This window comes from Mercurialis annua, linkage group LG5, assembly GCF_937616625.2.
Source record: "Mercurialis annua linkage group LG5, ddMerAnnu1.2, whole genome shotgun sequence".
Taxonomy (NCBI): domain Eukaryota; kingdom Viridiplantae; phylum Streptophyta; class Magnoliopsida; order Malpighiales; family Euphorbiaceae; genus Mercurialis; species Mercurialis annua.
Window position 1 is genome coordinate 52,284,485 of NC_065574.1, and position 21,927 is coordinate 52,306,411.

Below are 21,927 nucleotides of genomic sequence, written 5' to 3' on the forward strand. Positions count from 1 at the left end.
CCAACATAAATGAATTGAGATCAATGTACTAGTATTAGTATAGAATAGAGAGATTAGAATTACCTCAAATTCAAATGAATTTAATAGGTCATGTTTACTAATTTAACCCTTTATTATAAAATGAATGATGTCGATCAATTTTATTAAAATTGAACATTTTCGATCAATACTATTTATTTTATAGTGAATGGTGAAAATTTGTTGAACATAATTTGTCAAGTTTATTTGAATTTGAGGGAATCCTTATCCAAAATACAGAGCACATTATACAAATCCAATAAGAACAAAGGGTCAACGCGCCCCCTAAACTTGTTACACAGGGTCATCTAATCCGTTTTATATTTTTTGAGCAACTAACTCCAAAACTCTTTATTTTTGGATCAAATAACCCCATAATTTATATTTTTATTTCAAAAAATAGATTTAAAATTATTATATCGCAACAATTAGGGAAATATCTAATTACTTTTTTGCATCCCTCACCTCCAATTTGTATTTTACGCGTTTTAGAAATACAGTTATGAGTTATTTGACTCAAAAATAAAGAGTTTTGGAGTTAGTTGCTCAAAAAGTATAAATTGGATTAGATGACCCCGTGTCATAAATTTAGGGAGAGCGTTGACCCTTTGTTCAATCCAATAATGTTGGTTTAGACCCAGAAAGTGGGTTAAAGTGTGAATTCATTGTGGGCCAATTCATGAACGTTTATGGGCTTTAGTTTAAACTATTGAGGAAATTAAGCCAACACCATCTTTAGTAAAATATATTCAAAAATAGTCTTTTGTTATTATTAAATACACTTATATATTTCACAAAAAAATACATTTATAATTTATTTTTTAAAATCTTTCCATCAATAACTCACGAATTATTTTTTTAACTATCACTTGTGCACCTATATTATATTTATATTCTTCGATTAACCCTCACTTAGAGGTTAAAATTTATGAATTAGGTTTGTCCATGGTTGGTTGGTAGCTAGACCGCCAGTAGTTGGTGGCTGGACAATAGACCGCCGGTGGTCAATGGACCGACCGATTGACATTGGGCTGTGATCGGAAAATAATAATTGATAAAATGTAGGAAACAGGTTTATATCCATTAACTGTAATCTATTAGTAGGAATTAAAAATTGAATTAGAAATAGACCTGTGCATAATGTAAATTGCAATTGGAATTGTTTGTCTGGTGTATATCAGGGAGAAGGCAAGTAATCATTACTTTTATAATCCATGCCACTCATAGGTAGATCGTGAGAAGGAAGATACCTGGCGCATCTGTCTTTTCTGTTAATGGCAATAATTGTAGAATGTAACATCGTCGTCAATATTGAAACTAAAATAATTGTGCATAATGTTGTGACTTTGATACAACAGCCGTGATCTTGCACTACTGAATAAAAAAAAACAGCAATGTCAAAAATGTCATGGATGAGTTCAATAACAAATCGAAAAGACGAAAAGGAAAGTAAGGGAAGAAATAATATCTTACTCTGATAGCTTACGCCAATTCAATTTTTGTCTTTAATGCCGGTGTTCGAGTGCATTTCTTCGGACAGGAACATAGAGGACGCACTCCACAATTAATGCCCTTCAGCTCATCTTTATCTTCAGGATAAAGGAAGAGTTTTAACGAGGCGTCTCTAGAACCCATAATCGAGAAAAGGTTCTTCTTGCGCTCTGACCAAACTACGATAGACTCCACCCTCACCAGGTTTCGAAAAGAATGACACTTAATACCGTAAATTTTATAAGGTTCAAGAATGGAATTAGTCGGGAAAGTTATAACCAAGGATAGATCAGCCTCCCAGAATCTAAAGATACAATCATCAAAATGTTTAGAAAATGGGATTTTTATTGAGTTTTCCATGCTTGTATATATCAAATTTCCAGGAGGAAATTCTTTTAAAGGATCAATGATAATCCTGGCACTATAAACTTGCTGCACCTGAAGAATTAGAAAAAGAAACATGAGATGGACAAATCGAAAGTAACAAAAAGAAAAAAAAGAGGCTATAATGTCTCACTCACGCAAATGCTCTGACCAGGCACAATTGCAGATGAGAGTTCAATTGTCCAGTCCACACATGCCTTGTACTCATCCCATGGTGTCGGATCCAATTTGAAGCAGTTTGTGAAGATGAATTTTCCTCTTGCAACTGTGTTTTTTTTTTTTTTTTGAGAATACACCTGCAAATATATTCACTAAGGAGGTGTTTAATGCCAGATGCGGTTTCCAACGATCTACATTCGTTAGCGTTTAAATAAATAAGAGACTGAGGAAGATATGACAAGGATCGAAGCCTATCACAAAAACTTATGTCAAGATCCCTCAGTGCAAAGAGTTGCTTGATGCTTGCAGGCAGCATCTCAAATATGTTGCCACTCAGATCTAAGGATGTTAGTGAAATTAACCTGCTCTCGTCGGAAACTGGTCTGATTAGAATATATTTAGTTTCTTCTAGAGCTAAGTCCAGTTTGCTCAGTTCAGGAAGTGATGTTAGCATATAACCTCTATCTGGATATTGACAATCAGAAACTTTAAACGCCGTCTTCTTAAGTTTCGGGCAACCAGATATATTAATGCCATAAAGAGATGTTGAATTGCGGAGGCTTTCTGGAAGATAGATAAGGTTTCTGCAATTTTCAAGACGTAGCCAACAAAGATTTTTTAGATTCTCTGTGGATAAGGGTAGCTCTTCAACGGCTGTTCCATCTAAGTAAAGATACTTTAAATGTTCCATGGTTTCCGAGATTTCTGGAAAATGTCGTAGACTTGAGCAGCCGGATAGTTCAAGCATTTCAAGAGATTTCAACTTACAGACGCTGTGTGACTAACTTTCGAGCTTGGTGCAATTTGTCAAAGTGAATGTCTCCAATCTGCAGAGTGAGCCAAGTGATGCTGGAACTATTTTTATTGCAGTATAGCTCATATCCAATAATCTCACATTACTTGAAATTTCTGGAAATGTCTCAAGTTTCAAGCACCTGGTGAGATTCAGAGTCTCAAGAGACTTCAAACCAATGGTACTAGGAAAAGTTTCAATTCTTGCGCAGCCATACATGTTTATGTGAACAAGATTTCTGGCTCCTAATAGCATTGGTACTTTGAAAGGATGGCTGGATTGAGGAATGTCAAACCTTTGCAGGCTTTTGATATTCTGCAGCAAAACAAAATTTGCTAGAATAAATTTATTTTTTAATGAAAGTAAATTACTGAAATTCTAGGCTTACCACATATTTGGGTCCATGCACTACCACGCTTTTAACGGTTGATTCCTTATACTAAAAAAGGTCTACATTGGATCCCTACACTATCAATTTCATCCAAATTAATTCTTTCCATCCATTTCTGTCCATGCAAACGCACTGAGTTCATCTCTAATGGAAATGGACAGTAATGGTCGAAAGTACTCAATGTATTTGCAATTGATAGTGTAGGGATCCAATGTGGATATTTTTTAGTACAGGGGCCCAATCGTTAAAAGTATGTTATTGCAAGGACCCAGATATAGATATGCGCTATGCCACAATTCTAGTATCATACCATGCTGTAAGGCAAATGGAGCTCTACAAGTTCAACTGGATCAAAATTGGCTGGCAAAGTTTCCAATGGGTACCCATGCCAGTAAAGATATCGCAGCTCATCTGGAAGACAATCAAGGCCTTGTGAAAAGTTCACCTTACCAGCTTTTTCTTCACTACTGTCATAAAATTTAAGTAACTTGAGGCTAGACATGCTTTTAAAGACATCTGGGTTTATGTCTATTTCATCAATCTTAGACATGTCTAGGCATATAGCTTCAATTGCTTCAGTTCCCTGTCGATATAAAACAAGACATAAGCTAATGCACTTTAATTACTTTGAGCACAATCTTATTTCTGCATGACAAAGTCATACCGTCTGACGAACTATATTTTAATTTTTAACTAAACCGATTGAAACAGCAAAGTTAAGCAAATAAAAGTGGAAAAGGATTTCAATCTTACAGCACTTTTTTTTAGCACTCGAACAATTTCGTCATGATCCCATAGTCTGCTTCGCTTGCCTGGCTCTCTAGATTCTTCTCGAACAATTCCCTTGCCCATTTCTTGTAATAAGTCATGTATTTCTAAGGAGCCAGGCGTTTCTAATGAATCATGGCTGCATGTTTCTATAACAGTTATAAGTGATTTGTCGATAAGAACACTTAATGCAATGTCTGTACTGAAGCCACACGCATTCAGGATTCTTGTAACCTCATCCATTTTCTCACCTCTAAAGAAACATGCAAGATGGAGAAAGATATCCTTTTCTTCTCCGTCAAGGTTATCATAGCTAATTTTCAGCACATTCTGAATACCTTCTTTAGGATATTTTTGAAGCTTATCCCATGCATTTTTCCATTCTCTTACAGTCCTGCCAAATAAAAAGGAACCAAGGACTTTAAGACCCAAAGGATTACCATTTGCATAGGTTATAAACAAATCTGATAGAAAACCATGCTCTTGTGCAGGAAAGTTATTCTTGAAGGCATTCTGACAAAAACAAATCTGAGCCTCCTTGAAATCTAATCCCTTAACTTCATATGTACCATCAACGCTACACCATGAAAGTATATGTTTATCCCTGCTTGTCACAATTATTCTGCTTCCTTTGCCAAAAACATAGCGAATTTGCACGAAAAATTCTAACTGTTGAGTGCTATTCACATCATCCACAACAACTAAGACCTTCCTATTAAGCATCCTTGCAATGAAAGTAGAGCATCGAATATCAAGTGAGGTGATAGTCCCATCTTTTTCCCCAAATATTTGAAAAAGAAGCTGCTTTATTATATAATCACCATCTTTTTCACTATTTATCCTAACACTTGGAAGAAAGCAGCATCCGTCAAATTGGCCTTTAATTTGACTGAAAACAGCTTCAGCAAGGGTTGTTTTACCAATGCCGCCCATGCCCCATATACCTAGCATGCGAACGTCTAAGGACTCGTTAAACAATAATGCCTTGATATGCTCAATGCGAGGTTTTATGCCCACCAGGCCCTTTAAATCACATGAACATGCTGCATTCAGTTTCTTCACAATATCATTGGAAATATTTTCAACCAGCTCATACTCCGGGCTGCCAAATTTAAGAAAAATTTAGAATGAGGAGAAAAGAAACAACCATGATACCAATCATACTAATGCATAGGTCGGAAAAGGTTTAAGTAAGATTAACTGATAGGTTAGTCTTCATTGATTATGGTTGCTTATATTCTATACAAGATGATGAATCTGTAGTGTTAGAATCATAATGTGAATACAATTATTATAGCACAATCATAGGGATTAGATTAGCTTGATTATAGAATCAGTAGTTATTTACTTTCCTTTCTTTAGCATATGCTTGTATATAGATACTAGTGGTTAATCTAATATAAATCATTGAGAATTCATCAGCCTTAGTGTTTCTGATTAAAATATTACATGTAGCAAGTGTTTGTTCAGGAACAGTTGGAAACAGTGGCGGAATAAATCAGGATTTATTTTCAGCCCGGGCTTAATTTCTAATTCACCTTTAATTTTTCCGACAGAACGGGCTTAACCTTCATCAAACCTTAAATTTGATATAAGTTTACCTATATTTTTAAAATTTTACTTGTATTTTTTAAAAAAAAGGGTCTCGAGCCCACCCTAGTCAAAGGGTGGTCCTGCCACTGGTTGGAAAAGTAAATAATGGAGAAAGAATGAAAAAGAAATACCTAGTACCACTGATGTGCCATCCGGCCATCCTGGCTGCTTTTGATAAGGCAACTTTCCAGCTCTGCACTCTGTCAAAGTTGTGAATCTCATGTTTAACAAAAGCTGCAGCAAAACTTCCGGTTTGGTTCTCTACATCTGATGGATCAACGTGGTAAAATACCGGAATAACTATCTGTCCATGAGTTTCGCTGCATTCAATAATCTTCACGACTTCATCTAAGCAAAAAGTCGAAGAAGAATAGTCATCTGAGAAAATGATGATTCCAATGTTTGACTCTTCAATCACATTCGAAAGAGCAGATGTAATTTCTTCTCCTCTCTTAAGTTTGTCATCAATGAACGTGTTGATCGATTTACGACGTAAAGCAGCATATAAATGGCTAGTAAACGTATTACGAGTGTCTTCACCTCTAAAACTCAAGAATACCTCGTACTTCCATTTCTGGGTAGAAGAAGATGAAGAAGCTAATAATAAATTTGTTGCAAGACTTCCTTTCTTTTCCATGTTTGGTAAACAACAATGAACCTGATGTTTGTTAGTAAGTGCAAGAAATGACCTGCACAGAGAAGAAGTAGAAATGAATGAGGTCATAGCCAATTCAAAACTAAATCCATGAATAATGATACAATGCAACGGTTACCAATGAAGCGTTTGCCATGTTGGAATATTTAACGATAAAAAAAAAGCAATATTTAAAGATTCTCTATTGCAAATGATCATAGGCTTGTTGTGAAAATGACGTGACACAACCGTTGCGTGAGATGAACACTCTTAAATCCATTCATAAATCAATACACATGGAGATTAAGTCTATTTTTCAAATCGGGTTCAGTCAGGTCAACTTGAGTATAGCCTTCTTACACTTATGGACTTCAATAACATGCATAAAACATTTGATTAGTTCTAGTATAATACAGACATGGTCCAAATGAAAAAGAAATGTGACCAAATGCTTAATTGAATCAGAGAATCATTTTTTTCCAATATTCAACAAACAATTTATTGATGCACTGATCTAAAACTTCTTACTATATAATACAACAGATCAAATTAATTTAATTTTAGAATAGATAAAAAAAGAACAGTATAAAATACATCAAATTGCTATGAATTTAAGCTTCTAAGCTTGGTCAAGTTTAAGAAATAACAGTTTCTTCAGTTTTAAACTTTGGTTTTTGAATTTAAGCAGATAAAAAACAATCACTATCATGTGAATCATAAGTTGAAGAAACATTACCTTCATTAATGGAAGTTGACGGTGGCTTTAATCAACAGAACTTGCAGTCAGTAAACCTAATGAAGGGAGACCTGGAGATACCGATCAACCATCTTATATTCTACGGTCATTCAATAATTTTTAATAATTCTGTGTTTTTTCAACCTCGAAAGAGCCGTTGAATTTCTTCGAAAATTAAGTGGGAAAAGAAGTAATGTTACACTGTCAACAAGAGAAATACACCAACTAATAGATTTTTTTTGGTTGACAGAGTCAAATTCAATTAATAGTTATGACGCAGAGTCATTTAATCTAATTTATATTTTTTTAAACAACTAATTTCAGAACTCTTTATTTTTGGGGCAGATTATTCCATAATTTATATTTTTATTGTAAAAAATAGATTTACGATAATTTTATTGCAACAATTATGGAATTTTCTAATTTTTTTCACATTACTCACCTTTGATTTATATTTTACGCGTTTTGAAAACACAATTATAGGGTAATCTGCCCCAAAAATGAAGAGTTTTGGATTAGTTGTTCCAAAAAATACAAATTGGGTCAAAATGATCCCGTGTTACAAGTTCGGGGGGCGCGTTGACCATTTGTTCATAGTTTTATATGATTCATCTAGAATTAGAATAAAATAAGTAAATAATTATGGATTCTCCATTTTATGTTGCATTGTTTTAATATTAGAAATAGTATTGCAAGCAGTAGCGGACACACGTAGTTGATCGGAGACTCTTTAAAAAAGTTTTCGATTTTAAATTCCGCCCTAATCGATATGAATAAATCGTCGATTAGAATTCTCTCTTACAACAAGCGGTGGTTCATTTCTTTTGTTTCCGTTTTTAGAACGTTTGAACGAAACGCTGGCAGGCAGGTTCTGTACCAGAACCTGAAGTATGGCCAAGCATCATACTGATTTGGAATTTCTAAAAAGCAGCTTATAAATCTAATGGACTTCATGCAACAACAAAAAATAACACTAATCATTCGGAAAACTTTGATGGATTTTCTTGCACACATAACTAATGATACGTGTAAAGGCGTTCCAGAATCAGGATTATTTAACAACACTTGATAAAACTCCATGTCAATCAATAAATTTTGAGGAATTATTGTATTAAAAACATAACCCGCTCTGCACTTTCTTTCATCAGATAGGAATCATATGATTTGTATATCTAGACCATGTAATCAATTTCATAGGCAAACTATAGGAAGGAAACTCTAGTCGACGATTTCTTCATACTAATTAGGGCGTAGCTCAAAATGGGGACTTCTTCTCTAAAAAACTTGCGTTTCCGACCAATTTTGATCAAGGCGGACGCGCAACTACGTCTGTCAGTAGCTCCGCAGCAGATGGAAATGAAATGAATTGATGTCACATCTGCTAGAAATTGTATGAGAAAACATAAATGCTATTGCGGCTTTTTGACTTGCATTTTCTGTTTCCATCAACTTTTTTGGCAAACTTAGGTAATTCTGCGTTTCTTTATTTTAGATTATTTTATCTATTTTATAATCAAATGAAAGTGATGATATTCAAAATCACCATTTTAAAACATCTCCTAGACCAACCTACCACATGACTAATTTGAAATCAAACTAATGTACATTAATAGCTTTCTTTTAACAAAGAATGGCGCTAAAAGATTTACATTGATTCTCTAAGCAGCTAACCTATAATCACATGTATTAAATTATCAAATATACTTTAGCAAGAAAAAAATACTAACTTTTGGGCTTCTGAAATAATATTAAAGATGAAAACTTGAAACTGCAAACCCATTAGCTGGAGTAAGGGATGTATGTTGTTGAATGTTCCCAATTCTGTTTCGTCGGAGAGAATTTGGATCTATTCCAGCCTTATGACCTGCAATTACACCAATTGCTTCCCAGTAGTTTGAGACTTTAACCTGCATGAGAGATTACAGTTTAACTTAGTACTAAAATTATCGTTACTTCATCAACTGGAATTATTTTCAAATGTAAATGCCCCTGATAATCACCGGTGATGTTAGACGTATTGGGCGAAGAAAAACTGTTGGATTTCATTTGTGACAATAATAAGAACTAAAAAGCAGTTCTTGTTTCATCAAATAGCTGGGTGCAACCAGTTCTTTGTTTGCTTGAAAACTCTGTATGATCATGATATTAGTTTTACAAGTGATGCATTTAAGCATAGGTATGTGAAACTGACACTCAGAAAAATAAAATAAAACAGAATTCCTAGCAAGATAAGACCCTTTAAAATTCTTACAGCTTGAGTATCAATATACCTCCTCCTGAACTTGCGCGCAATTGGCAATTAACACCAAAATTAACTTTTCTATCAATTAGTCCTTTTAACTTTTCAATTTTTACCAATTATACTGGCCAAATTTGAATTATTTGATTGTACTTTGGATTAAAAATTAACAAATTTTGGGGACTAATTGACACATAAAGTTAATTTAGTATTAATTGCTCATCACGTAAAGGTGCAAATTGATATTTAATCAAATTCTGACATATATAAAAGGAGTAGTGTGCATATTGATGAGGAAAATTCAACAAAGCTAGTTTTGTACGTGGTAATAGACGTTACAAGAAATTTTGAAGGGTATTAGCAAGTAAAGCTAATCGACAGTAGCACTACCTCTCTAGAGCTAATAGACAGAATGAAGAGGAGCCGGTAATTTGTTTATTTTTGTTGTTTGTTAGAGGAAGAGTATGCAAAAAGGTAAGTTTAATTTGGGAAAAGAAATACTGAAAATGGAGACTAAAGGACAAATACATGTAAAATTTCTCATATAGAATGCCTATTCCATGGTCAGACTCATTCCTAAGAGCAGTCTCAAAACCATCTTGAGGTAAATTTAGTTAGGGCCCATTGAAAGATAAAACACCTTTTTTATCATCAAAGAAAGATAAAACACTTGAAACAAACAAAGACTCAAATCACCAGGAAACAAATAAGTAATCAGAGAAACCTTAAAAATTTATTCTGAAGGCCAGAAAACACTTGTAACTTTAAAACAATTGAGAAAATATGAATGGTAAATTGCATACCGCTTCAATCCCAAGTTTATCGGGTGTGCTGTTGAGGACTGTTTCATTCTCCTCCACAACAATTATAAGTGGCTAAAAAGAGAAAAAAAGAATCATTATTTCCATTATACCTGTTTGAGTAATTAAATACAAACTGTTTTTACAATAATTGTTGCAGCTCAAGAAAAAAGTGCTGGTAGTCATGCTTGGAATTATACCTTGTTTCGTTCACTTCTTGCAAAAGCAAGAGCACCATCTCCCCCACAAGCATCTATAGGAAGAATAACACTATCGACATCACTCGCTATTAGGCAATCCCGCTCGAAAAACTTGGAGTTGTTTACCCGATACTGTGGCGCTCTGCTTAAACCAACAAGCACAGAGGGCAAGAATGTGTAACCTATCTGTTGAAAAGAACTTCTAATCAAATTGCATATGTATGGAGAAAATTTTCAAACAAAATATCCAGTTATCCACAAGCAAAAAATTAGAGACATGGCAGACAGCCATTTAAGTGCATGTAAAGGTTGTGCTAATCTCCTTTTGGTTCTCTCAAAACCTTTCAACCATCCCTAGTCTCATCTCTCATTTTCTCATGTCAGTACAACCATAAAGTCTTTATTTGTGTTTTTACTTCAGAAACCACAGTTGAATTACACTCTTACCTATTTGCTGAAGTAGGTCATCCAAGGACAAAGTTTGTGTATGCTTCATTGATCGACTACTGAGAATTGGTTTCTAAAAGGTCTTCTTGAATTTCAATACTGTCACCCCTTTTCTAATTTGATTTTGTAGCAACAATAAGAAAACGAAAAAAACAAATATAATGTGAAACTGATATGTAATAAATCAGTTATCACCAAAAAGTAGCCACAGACAGTTGAATGGAGTAACATAAATCATGTTATTTTACTGACCTACCCATTAATCACACCATCCTCTTATATCTACTTCAAATTTCAGCTATGAAGAAGAGCATGTAGTTTTGTTTCAGCTATACTAACCTTCAAATATTCACTTCTAGATATTTTATCTCTGGTTCTAGGTAATTTTTTTCAGCTTGAGCTGTTTTCATCAATCACAAAATAATGGAATATACACTTCATGCCTATGGTTCTAACAATTATCATCTAAACTACTTATTAATAATCTATACAATCAACACAACCAACAAAATAGATATAAATACATATTTATCTCCAAGAAATTATTTGGCATGCCAATTTCATTTAAGTTCACAAACCTCCTCAGCAGCTGATTTGGGACAAAGAGCTCTGGTCAAAGGAAGTGGCAGCATTGCAGGAGCATGTGCACAAGGAATCTGGAATTCCTTAACCACTAGATGACTAATAACTGCTTCTACTCCTGCTAACACATCTATTCCCTGCAGCAAAGAAATGACAAAAAAATCATGTGAATGGAATAAAATGTTGGAAGCAGGATATCATAAAATATGTTTTCAATGTATTTATTTGATCATATGACAACTAATTGTAATTTCATGAAGGATAAAAGTAAAAGCTTCAAGACAAGATATGTGAAACTCGCCATCCTCTGTGTATTGGAGAAATGCATAAATCAGCTCTAAAATTCTAATAATTATAGAGCTATGATTTATTAGACATAGTTGAGACAAATTGCAACAAAAAGAATGCTTTAAAGTACAATTAATTCTCATTTCAGTACTAGAGAAGATGTTCCAGAAATAAATTCTGAAAACAGCTAATGCCGAACTTCTTAATTTAGTTGTTTCAGTTCTTTCGGAGCAAGGCGTAACGAAAAGTTGAGCCAAGAAAACAATACAGCTTTTGCAATCCATTTCAACCATGAACTCTATACATAAAAAAAAAATCAATCAATCATACATTCATACTACTATAGAATTCAATACCATCCCTTGTCGATAATCATCAACATCGTCAATATCATCATCAGGAAAACGTGCAACAACAGCAATAGCATTCACTTGACATCGGTTGACTAAAGTCTGCACAGCTCTCAATAATGAACCAGGATGCTTAATCCTTCCAGTTGATTGTCCACTCTTAGGATCAACCCACTTTTCTACCTATATTAAATTATGAGCTTCAATCATCTTTTCCTAGCAAATATTAAATAGTAACAAATCCATACTTAAACTTAAAATATCACAAATTGAACGAAACAACATATTATAAATATGATATGCACCTCCAACGGCGTATCGGTTACAATGTACTCAACAACAGGCAAACCAAGGGAAGCTCTAGTGGCATCAGCTACTTGTAACTGTCGAATCCGAAGCTCCTCCTCTATTCCACAATCAAGAACCAATCCTACCTACTTCAAAGTCATCATTTAAATTTTTCAATAAATAATAACAGAAATCCTAATAAACAATCAATTAGTTTATGAATTTAAACAAACAAAAACTGAAATTAAAAGATTAAACATACTTTATTTTGATGAACAGGCTTAAGAGACCATAAATTTTGAGCAAATTGATCAAGAGCATAGCCTTCAACGTATAACACATTAGACATAGGCCAGTATAACATTGCAGCATTAAGCACCTGTTAAATAATAATAAGCATTTAAAACTGACTAGCAATTATCATAGCAAAAAATAACTGAGAAATTATATATTTAACTTACATTGGGATGCGTGATTAGACAATCGACGACGGAGGATAAAGCACGGGCAACTGGTAAAGCGTCGCCGGCAAATCCACCAATGGATGCTCCGACTCCGGTCGGTACTATCATTACGGTCGTGTAGTCCCTCCTGCACTGAATTATTTCACCAGTGAATCCAGTGAAAGCGAGAGTAGAGTAGTAGGTGTAAGTAAGTGAACTGACCTTGGTTGAATAATGAGGAGCGAAACAAGAAATTTTTGACGGAATAACCGGCCTTGATTTCTTCGTTGATGAGAGAAATTGGCGGCGGTGGTGTAATGGCGTTGCGGTTGTTATTGTTGCCGCCATTTTTTTGGGTAAGGTTTGCCGTTGCTCTGTGTGTTTAATTTTTTTAACGCTCTTTAGTTGAAAGTAACTGAACAGATTTTATTCACGTTGACGAATTTACCCCTTATGTCACGGGCTTTTATACATGACAGGCCCATTGGATTCAAACGATGGCGCTGCGCGAGCTTATTTTAGAGGACTCTTTTAGAAATTTTTGTCATCACATGACGCCTAGACCGGCTCATATCCGTTCGGCCCGCCCAGGTTCATCAAGCCCGGCTTGATGAGTCCGAACCCGTATTAAATCCTCTTTTGGATGTAAATATATTTTTTATTTAATTTAGATTTAGATCGAAAAAGTACGCCATAAACTCGCATAAATCTAACATGTATATCAAATTTGAATAATAAACAATATAATTGTAATTGAATTCAATTGAACTTACATTTAAAAGAGTTAAATCGTGTTGGTTTTAATCTGAATCCGTTCAAGTCAAGTCTATGATCAGGTATAATGACACCCAACTAAATAAGAATATTTTCCAGCTTACATATATAATTTCTTAATGCTTTAAAAATATCTACATATTGATATTATTATTTTTGACTAATATAGGACTTTATACATGTTCTAATAAAAAAACATAAAAATTAAATTATTTGTACTTTTTTTTAATTAGAGAAAATATATACCGATCAATCCATATGTACATTCATATTTATCATAACATTTCATTACTGATAAAACTCAAAGTTTTATAAATAACCCAGTGACATTATAAAAATATAAAAAAAGGGAGGAAAAAAATCTATAAGTTTTGTATATTATCCAGTAATCTACATTTTTTTGAAGTACTAAATCCACACTCAGCAAAAAGAGCAATTGGAATAAAATTACAACAAAACATATAAATCAATCCCTTAAATTACACATAAATACAGAAAAATAGCTTTACTCTAAGAATTCTACATAATTATTTTACTATTAATTACAAAGAAAATGAGATTTTAAAGCAATAACCTCTGTGTGTTGATTTTTATAGAGAGTATAGAATAAGATGTTCTCAGTTCGCCTCTTCAACGAATTATCTTCAGGGGTCGCATCATGGCATTATCTTCGTGATCCAATATCTGCATACACACAAATGTTCTCAGTTCGTTTTAAATTTCGGTTAATTCGGAAAATCTTTAACTTAGAAATTAAACTAGCAACCGAATTGAACCGGAGTAACTGAAATATCAAACCGAATTAACCAAAAACCAAACTGAAATAAAACTGATTATTCCCGAATAATGCATGCTTCTATCTACGGTTATTTTTATTTTCAGAGTAAAGATTATTTTATTCAATTTTCACCTTCGAATGTATTATAATCACAATTTTTCAATGGTAAAATTAACAAAATAGAATAAAAATAAAGTAAATCTAAAAATAACCTGCTAATTTCAGAATTTGGTTTAACTTTAATTATCGTTGTATGTTCATAAAATTTAATAATTCTCACGAGTTTTTTTTAATCATTTAAACGGCAACCAATAACAGCTTATTATCCACATTAGCATAGAAGTGCATGCTCCAAAACAAGACATTGCAAAAATATACTACATAATTGTATAAAGCAAAACTTTTTAGATTTATCAATAATGTGGGCATTTTTGGATTTTTTTTGTTCGTTAGACTACAAAATTGGCAGACAACAAGATAGACAGATTTGGGGAAACTTTCCATTATCAGGAACTTTGAGATGTCCGTGACTAATAATTTTGACATTGAAATGAACCTTTGTTTTGGATTTATCTTTGGAATTCTCAAGTAAATATTCACCACCGATTGTGTAACTAAAATTGTACTTATATCATTTTTATAATAACATAAAAAAATTAGATATTTTTTCAAAAAATAACTAAATATCATCTTTTAAAATTGAAAAGTTGAATGATTGCTAATAAATTTAAGATTTGCGATGGAAAGAAACTTACGTGGCAATGGTAGACATAACCAGGCTCCGCGGTTGCATTAAATGCATAGGATGCGTTCGAATGAATATAAGCAAATCTCACTAAAATTTTCGTCACATATCCAGGAGTCATCTTGTACACATTCTTCCACCCTTTCTCATGTGCCGGCACCTCTAAGTTTCTGCCACGTGCATACTTGTTTATCTGGCATTTAATCGCATCGTTCAATTTCGACATACATGTTTTAAACTCCTCCAAATTGAGTAACTCCGTTTGATCCATCACCACAAATAACCCCAAATGTATATGCAACGGGTGATTATCCTCTGTTAGATTGATCACATTCCATATTTCTGTGGTCCCCTCCTTCGGTGTCTCAGTCACCTCTGCTTCGTATGGTTTACCGTTGATGTATAGATGAGTTGGCTCATCAATGTCACTCGCGTACTCATACATAGCAATGTACCGTGTTTGTGATGCAGTGGATAATTCTGGAGCAGGATATTTGATCAACTTTTTAGGTACTCTCCATGTGTCAAGCTCACGATCTTTCTTGATGATAAATTTCATCACCTTATTATTGGCTTCATTGACCGGGTCCCCTGAAGGGTAAGGATACGGTGCATCATTGGCTAGAATAACACTGTCTGACTTTGACTTTGAAAAGTCAACAACCACGTCAGCAACTTCAGATGGAGCTAACAGTGTCGCATTGGTTACAACTGGTTTTTCAAGATATACGGAATCAGATGACACATGGATAAATCTCAAACCGTTGGTGAAAAAGAATCTAAAAAATCTAGCATTGCTAGCATTTATAATGCGAAACCTATATTTACGACGTCGTACAACCAAACGCGGCCACGCTTTTCCGTTGACAATAATAGCGTCGCCAAAATACTCCGGTTGCCACTGTGGGTGAATAGATGGATTATTTCCGGTGGAACTCATGTATATGGAACCATCAGTACGAAAGCTTCTATCAAACACAACAACCGTCCGATCAAACTCGTTTCCATAAGGTAATCGAAGTGGGGCCTCAACATCAGGGTGGCGTATGATATACGCGCCGATCAGGCCAGCCAGTAAGTTGACTCTAGTCAACCCCATGGCATGATCATGGTACCATAAGTTTCCAGGTTGTTGCTGATTATGATAATGATAAGTTTTCTTAGTCCACGTGGCTCCCTTCTCTTGAAATCTATTGGTGAACCAGGACTCCGCGTGTCCATCGCTCTCTGGTTCACCGATGCTACCGTGGAGGTGCACTACTGTAGGAATACCCTTCTTTGTGGAAGGTATAGCAGTTGGAATCGTTGGATCCCATGGAAGTATGTGCTTTGAAGGGAGGTGATTTGTCCACGTCACATATGTGTCAATGCCATGAACGGCCTCGATTGTTGGACCAGGGACGGTTGCACTGTGCCTGGATACACCGTAGGCAAATACTGGCGTGGGAGGTATATCTCTGTGGAATTTCTGTCGAAGAAAACAAATATTAGAAACGATAATATTTGAATTATGAGGGCTGTTTTTTAATTTCATAATCCACAAATTAGTGAAAGTTTAACAATTAAGTAGAGACTCTTGCAGTATGAACCTGTTAGATATGCATATAACTTAATTTTATTACAATATATGTACACACACTGACATTTATGTATATTTTAATTTTAAAAGGAACTTTTAATTTTTTTAATTTGAAATACAAACTATTGATATATTACAATTTGGACCGTATGATTAAATTTTTAATAGAAAAAAGTTGATGTGGACGTCAAACATTATATAGTATGACGTTACATAATCGGTTTTTAACGGATGAACTGTAAAAAAATATAATTTATATTTTAAATTACTAAAATTAAAATCCGTATAAAATTACAAAACACATGAAAATTTATAATTTATTTTATAATTAATTATTTTTTAAAAGCATTTTTCCAGAACTAATATCAATTGGCCCTCATTATTGAAAACTCGCAAACACAAGAAAGAAAGACAGAATAATTTAACTTTGCAAAGCAAAAAAGAACAATATCCAAGTCCATAGCACACCATCATGGATACACATAGGGATTGCAATAAAAAAAAGGAGTAAAGGGTTAATGTGGTTTCTAAACCTCTGACTTCGGCTCAATAATTTATTTTAAATTTTTTGATTACTTTTAGTTAATTAAAACTAATATTTTTTATTTTTTGGTGAATTTGAAATAAAATAAACTCATTCCGGTCACTAGCTAAACTTGTTCAAATTATATAATATTATTTTTAGTTAACTTAAAAATAAAAAATACTATTTTTAATTGATCAAAATAATCGAAACTGAGTTATTTGATCGTGAATCACAAATTCAGACACCGGATTAACCTTTTTTCATAAGAAAAAGTTGGAGTGTTCATCATTATGGATTTTACTAGTCAAATAATTTAAACCTAACAAAGAATAAAAGTGACTTAATTCTCAACTGTAATAAATAATAGAGAAATGAAGATAATTACCCAATCCTTCTTAAACATGCCAATTTTAAGTCGCTTAGATTTGAAAACACCATTGACAACATCAAACCCATGAACTCTAGGCATATCAGGAAGTTCATCGACAAACATTTCCAACCTCGTTAGATTTATAAGCTTGTCTTCTTGCCATGCTGCAGCACCACAGCCACTAAACGCTAATACCAGAGATATAAATAACACATGAAACGACATCAAAATTTTCTCCATGGCCAGAGAAGAGAGCTAGCTAGAGAGAGAATTGAAGTAATTCTTTGATGTGTGAGAGAGAGTTTTTGGATGGTATATTTAAGATAAAAAGCTAATCTAAAAGTTTTCTTAAAATAAAGGTAGTTTAAAGATTGGAATAAAAATAATTTGGAGGGTATATTTAAGATAAAAAGCTGATTTAAAAGTTTTCTTAAAATAAAGATAATTTAAGGATTGGAATAAAAATATATGGTGGCGAGTGTGAAAACATGAAAAGCAAAAAGAAATTTTGTTTGGTGGGCATGCATCGATGTCTCCTATACTATACAAGTAATTTTCACAGTGGCTTTTGTAATATTCATTTTTTTGTCTACATCCTTATTGTGTGGCCTAACCTAATAATAAGCTTAATTTTATAGAAAACCACTAGTTCAGGGTTTTTTTAGAATTTAGAAAGATATAATTTTATAAAACGAAGTAAATATAACAATTAAATAAAGGCATTATCGTTAAAAAAAATATTATTCTGGGTTCTCTTTATTTATATTTTAACTTCTAATAAGACATCAATTTTAATCTAATTTCAATAAGTATATTTTAAGTATAGCCAATTAAGAATATTTATCATAATTTTTTTTTATGTAGACTAAACCTACTAGTTTTTGAGTGGCTAGACATATGTAGTTACTCCAAAACACTCCCTCTTTTTAGGCACCGTCTGCATTGAAAGATTTTGAAAAAGCAAAATCCAAGAATTTTAAACAATTCATGAATTTTATGGAAATTCATCGTTTGGTGAAAAATATAACATGAGAATTCATGGATTATAACGATCCCTCATCCTCCAAAATCCATTGTTTAATTTCCCACCTCTTAGGTGGAAAAGTTGAAATCCATTTTTTTTTACTATAAAAGGACTGGCCAAGGCCAGAGAAAAACTAAACTAAACGACACATACAGGGAATTGAAACAGCATCATCAAGAATAAAACTGGAACAATTAGCTAACATGTTGTCGTAGATTTACAGCCCCAAAGGATGAGTGAGGCCATAACTCGCCATCTTGTCGGCACAATGGTTGCCTTCCCTAGAATATGCTGGATACAGACGTGCCAATCCCAGCGCATAAGGTTTCTGATGGCAAGCAGCGGGTTAGTATTGGCATTAATCGTAGTGTCATTGCGCATAAGACCTTCCACTGCGAGCAAGCCATCCATTTCCAAAATAATGATTCTGAAGCCTTTATTCGAAGCAATATATAAACCTTCCAAAGCTTCCCAAAGTTTAGCCTGGATAACTGAGCAATAACCAATAGATCTGCTGAACCCAAAAACCCAATCGTCGTTGTTATTCCGAGCAACGCCACCCGAAGCAGCTTTATTCTCTGAAGCCCGAAGCGCCCCATCAGTGTTGATCTTAAGCACAAAAGGGGAAGGAGGACTCCAGCCAATAAGAACTTCATGCTTACTTCGCAGACTTGGATTGGAAAGAAGGGCATAGCGCTGAGCTTGAGTAGTGTAATCAACCATCCAACAGACTTCGAGCGCAAGTGTGACGGAGCTGCATTTGTTCTTGTTAAACACAAAATTATTGCGCTACTTCCATAAGAGCCAACAAGCAATGCCAAAAGTGAGGCTCCAATTTTCTGAATCCTTTCCATTAGAAAGACCATGCAAGTTACCAAAAGCCAATCATCAAAGAGTATGAGATAAAAATTCTGATAGAAACTAACAAATCAATTACTGAGGATAATTTTAGTCCAAACTTCCCTGGCAAAGCAGCAGAATATGAGAACATGATCAATGTCTTCGGTGTGATGACCGTAAATCCTACAAGAAACATCGTCAGTCATATGCCTACGACCACGTTCATAGTTTGTTAGAAGCTTATTCCCTGCAGCCAACCAAAACATCATTCTGACCCTCTGAGCGCATGGCAACTTTCAAATGTATTTCCATTTACTGTTATCATCAACCAACTGACTGCTGTTATGCATTTTGTAGGCTGAGCTAACACTGAAGTTGCCGTTACTATTAGGACTCCAATAAAGGGAATCGTTCCCATCAGCCATAGATGGTGATCTGATAGCAACAAGGTGAAGGAGGACAGAATGAGGCAACAGGTTGCTAAATACTCCCAATTCCAAGTCCCATTAATCACAACTTCATTCACTGTTTTGTCAATATTCGTCGCAGGCAAAGGGCTGAACGCCAAACAGTTTAAATATTCCAAATTTAAATATTTCAAATTTATCCTTTTAAATCCAGGATTTTATAATTAATCCAAACTGTTGAATTAATTAATCCATTGATTTTACATTTCATGCATTTAAAATATATCGATTTAATAAAATTCATGAATTTCAAAATTTCTCAATCCAAACGGTGTCTTAATTTTGTTGTTTATATTCTAATCTTTTAAAACATTAATTTTAACATAATATCCATAAATATATTTCAAATATAATCAATTATTTATATTTTAAAAGAATATCGAAACTTTAATTATTTTCACTTATAGTTCAACTATTTTTTCTAATAGAAAGACATTGATCAAATTTTAAACAATTTATCTTAAATAAAAAATATTTTTAAAAAAATTATTTGCCACAATTGAAATGTATCGATTAAAATTAGATTAATTATATTTTTTTAAAAGTTGAGATGTAAATAAAAAAATATCGAATGAATATATATTTTTAAGTAATTATGTTTATATATAGTTTCTTTATTCGTTTATTCTTGTTCTCGGGTGGTAATTGACAATGTCCTTTCTTTGGAGGACATATAAAATAGTCTTAATTTTTTCACTAATTTACTGATTATTTCCTAACACTATTGTTTACAACATATATAATTTCTTTTGGCTTAATCACCAAAAAATGCCAAACCTATACGTTTTGTGTCAATTATAGCCAAACCTTTAAAAATCACCAGATTTAGCCAAACCTTTTATGTTCTGTTTCTTTTTTAGCCATTTTTGAATCGAACCGGTTTTTCTGACACCGTGTCGTCCACGTCACCGCCAACTAAGCAATTGGCTGGCATGACAGCTGAAATATTTAAATAAGGTTTGGCTATAACTGACACAAAAAAAATAGGTTTGGTATTTTTTGGGTGAATAAACCTAATTTTAAATTCAAGCCAATTTTTAAATTTAATAATTAGTAAATTAATTATATCATTTATGAAATTTATATATATTTAAAAATAATTAATATTTCTTATTTAATACTAATTAAAATTAATTTTAATTTTTTATTAAACCTAATTAAATCTAATAAATTTATATTATAATATATTTTAATAAATATATAATTAAAAAAATGAATTAATATATTACTTAGAAATTAATGTTGAATTTAATTTGGTGAAATTAAGGGTTTAATGTTCATGATGATTTTGAACTTGATTTATTATTTTTAATGTTGTTGAGATCTTGTTATGACTGGATTTAGATAATAAATAAAATAGTTATGTGTAAATTAAGGTAAGTTTTTGGCTACGGCGAGTAAAATGGCATATGCGTTTATACTTATAAACATCATGATATATATTGATTACACTACAATGAGCCTCACTTTTAAAGAAAAAAAATGAGAAAATAATTACACTTGTCCTTTAAATAAGCAGTCTATTCAGTGATTATTTTTATGTGTATGTGTGTATGAATTATGAACACTGTCGTATGTTTGTTGTGTATATTACTCTCAGATTGTTCGTCGGAAGACGAACAATTAGGTCTCAAATGGCGGCGGTGTCAAAGAACCGACGACTGAAATTTTTAAAAAATAAATTTTAAGATGAATATGACATTTTTTGTTTTTAATAGAATTTAAATTAATTATATATCCATCAAATATGCAAAAAAAAACTATTAAAATTATTTAAATTTAGTAAAAAAATAAATTTATTTTAAATATTATTTTTTAAATATATATGAATTTTATTATAATATAATTAATCATTTAATTATTTAATTTTAAAATTAGTTTTATTTACCAGAAAATACCAAACCTATTCATTTTGTGTCAGTTATAGCCAAACCTTCCACTGCGACCAAGCCATCCATATCCCGTATTTTTAAATTATTTTTTTTAAGAATTAAATTTTAATTTTGTATATCCGTCAAGCTTTAGGCAATTATTATTATTATTATTATATATTTTTATTAAATTTTTATTTTAGTCGTTCGTTGATTCGATTCATATTTGGCTTGTATTATTAAATCAAAAAAAAAGACGATAAATGAATATTTTAAATCCATGCAAAAACAAAATTCCATGCATTCCTTTTCTTATCCACGTTAAAGTGGAGGTTGGTTCATTAAATGT

General features: G+C 33.0%; 5 protein-coding genes across 5 annotated transcripts; all 5 read right to left on the bottom strand.

Moving 5' to 3' along the window:
* Nucleotides 1-1,193: 1,193 nt before the first annotated feature.
* Nucleotides 1,194-2,800, bottom strand: LOC126682362 (disease resistance-like protein DSC1). The gene is made up of 3 exons (XM_050378015.1): nucleotides 2,031-2,800; nucleotides 1,492-1,947; nucleotides 1,194-1,392 (listed from the first exon to the last, which is right to left on the bottom strand). The coding sequence occupies exons 1-2, from the start codon at nucleotides 2,798-2,800 to the stop codon at nucleotides 1,905-1,907; spliced, it is 813 nt and encodes a 270-aa protein (XP_050233972.1). The 3' UTR covers nucleotides 1,194-1,392; nucleotides 1,492-1,904.
* Nucleotides 2,801-2,833: 33 nt separating this feature from the next.
* LOC126682361 (disease resistance protein RPV1-like) lies at nucleotides 2,834-7,175 on the bottom strand. The gene is made up of 5 exons (XM_050378014.2): nucleotides 6,968-7,175; nucleotides 5,729-6,286; nucleotides 3,990-5,106; nucleotides 3,547-3,819; nucleotides 2,834-3,160 (listed from the first exon to the last, which is right to left on the bottom strand). The coding sequence occupies exons 2-5, from the start codon at nucleotides 6,232-6,234 to the stop codon at nucleotides 2,834-2,836; spliced, it is 2,223 nt and encodes a 740-aa protein (XP_050233971.1). The 5' UTR covers nucleotides 6,235-6,286; nucleotides 6,968-7,175.
* Nucleotides 7,176-8,551: 1,376 nt separating this feature from the next.
* LOC126679856 (uncharacterized) lies at nucleotides 8,552-13,001 on the bottom strand. Its single transcript, XM_050374865.2, has 9 exons — nucleotides 12,827-13,001; nucleotides 12,623-12,757; nucleotides 12,424-12,540; nucleotides 12,179-12,307; nucleotides 11,880-12,056; nucleotides 11,232-11,372; nucleotides 10,207-10,392; nucleotides 10,010-10,081; nucleotides 8,552-8,874 (listed from the first exon to the last, which is right to left on the bottom strand). Exons 1-9 carry the CDS (start codon nucleotides 12,950-12,952, stop codon nucleotides 8,716-8,718), a joined length of 1,242 nt encoding a protein of 413 aa, XP_050230822.1. The 5' UTR covers nucleotides 12,953-13,001; the 3' UTR covers nucleotides 8,552-8,715.
* A 797-nt stretch (nucleotides 13,002-13,798) lies between these two features.
* On the bottom strand, nucleotides 13,799-17,775 carry LOC126682596 (multicopper oxidase LPR1). The gene is made up of 3 exons (XM_050378321.2): nucleotides 17,392-17,775; nucleotides 14,912-16,369; nucleotides 13,799-14,062 (listed from the first exon to the last, which is right to left on the bottom strand). Exons 1-3 carry the CDS (start codon nucleotides 17,614-17,616, stop codon nucleotides 14,009-14,011), a joined length of 1,737 nt encoding a protein of 578 aa, XP_050234278.1. The 5' UTR covers nucleotides 17,617-17,775; the 3' UTR covers nucleotides 13,799-14,008.
* Nucleotides 17,776-18,598: 823 nt separating this feature from the next.
* Nucleotides 18,599-19,665, bottom strand: LOC126682041 (uncharacterized). The gene is made up of 3 exons (XM_050377599.1): nucleotides 19,557-19,665; nucleotides 19,390-19,487; nucleotides 18,599-19,189 (listed from the first exon to the last, which is right to left on the bottom strand). The coding sequence occupies exons 1-3, from the start codon at nucleotides 19,663-19,665 to the stop codon at nucleotides 18,599-18,601; spliced, it is 798 nt and encodes a 265-aa protein (XP_050233556.1).
* Nucleotides 19,666-21,927: the final 2,262 nt, after the last annotated feature.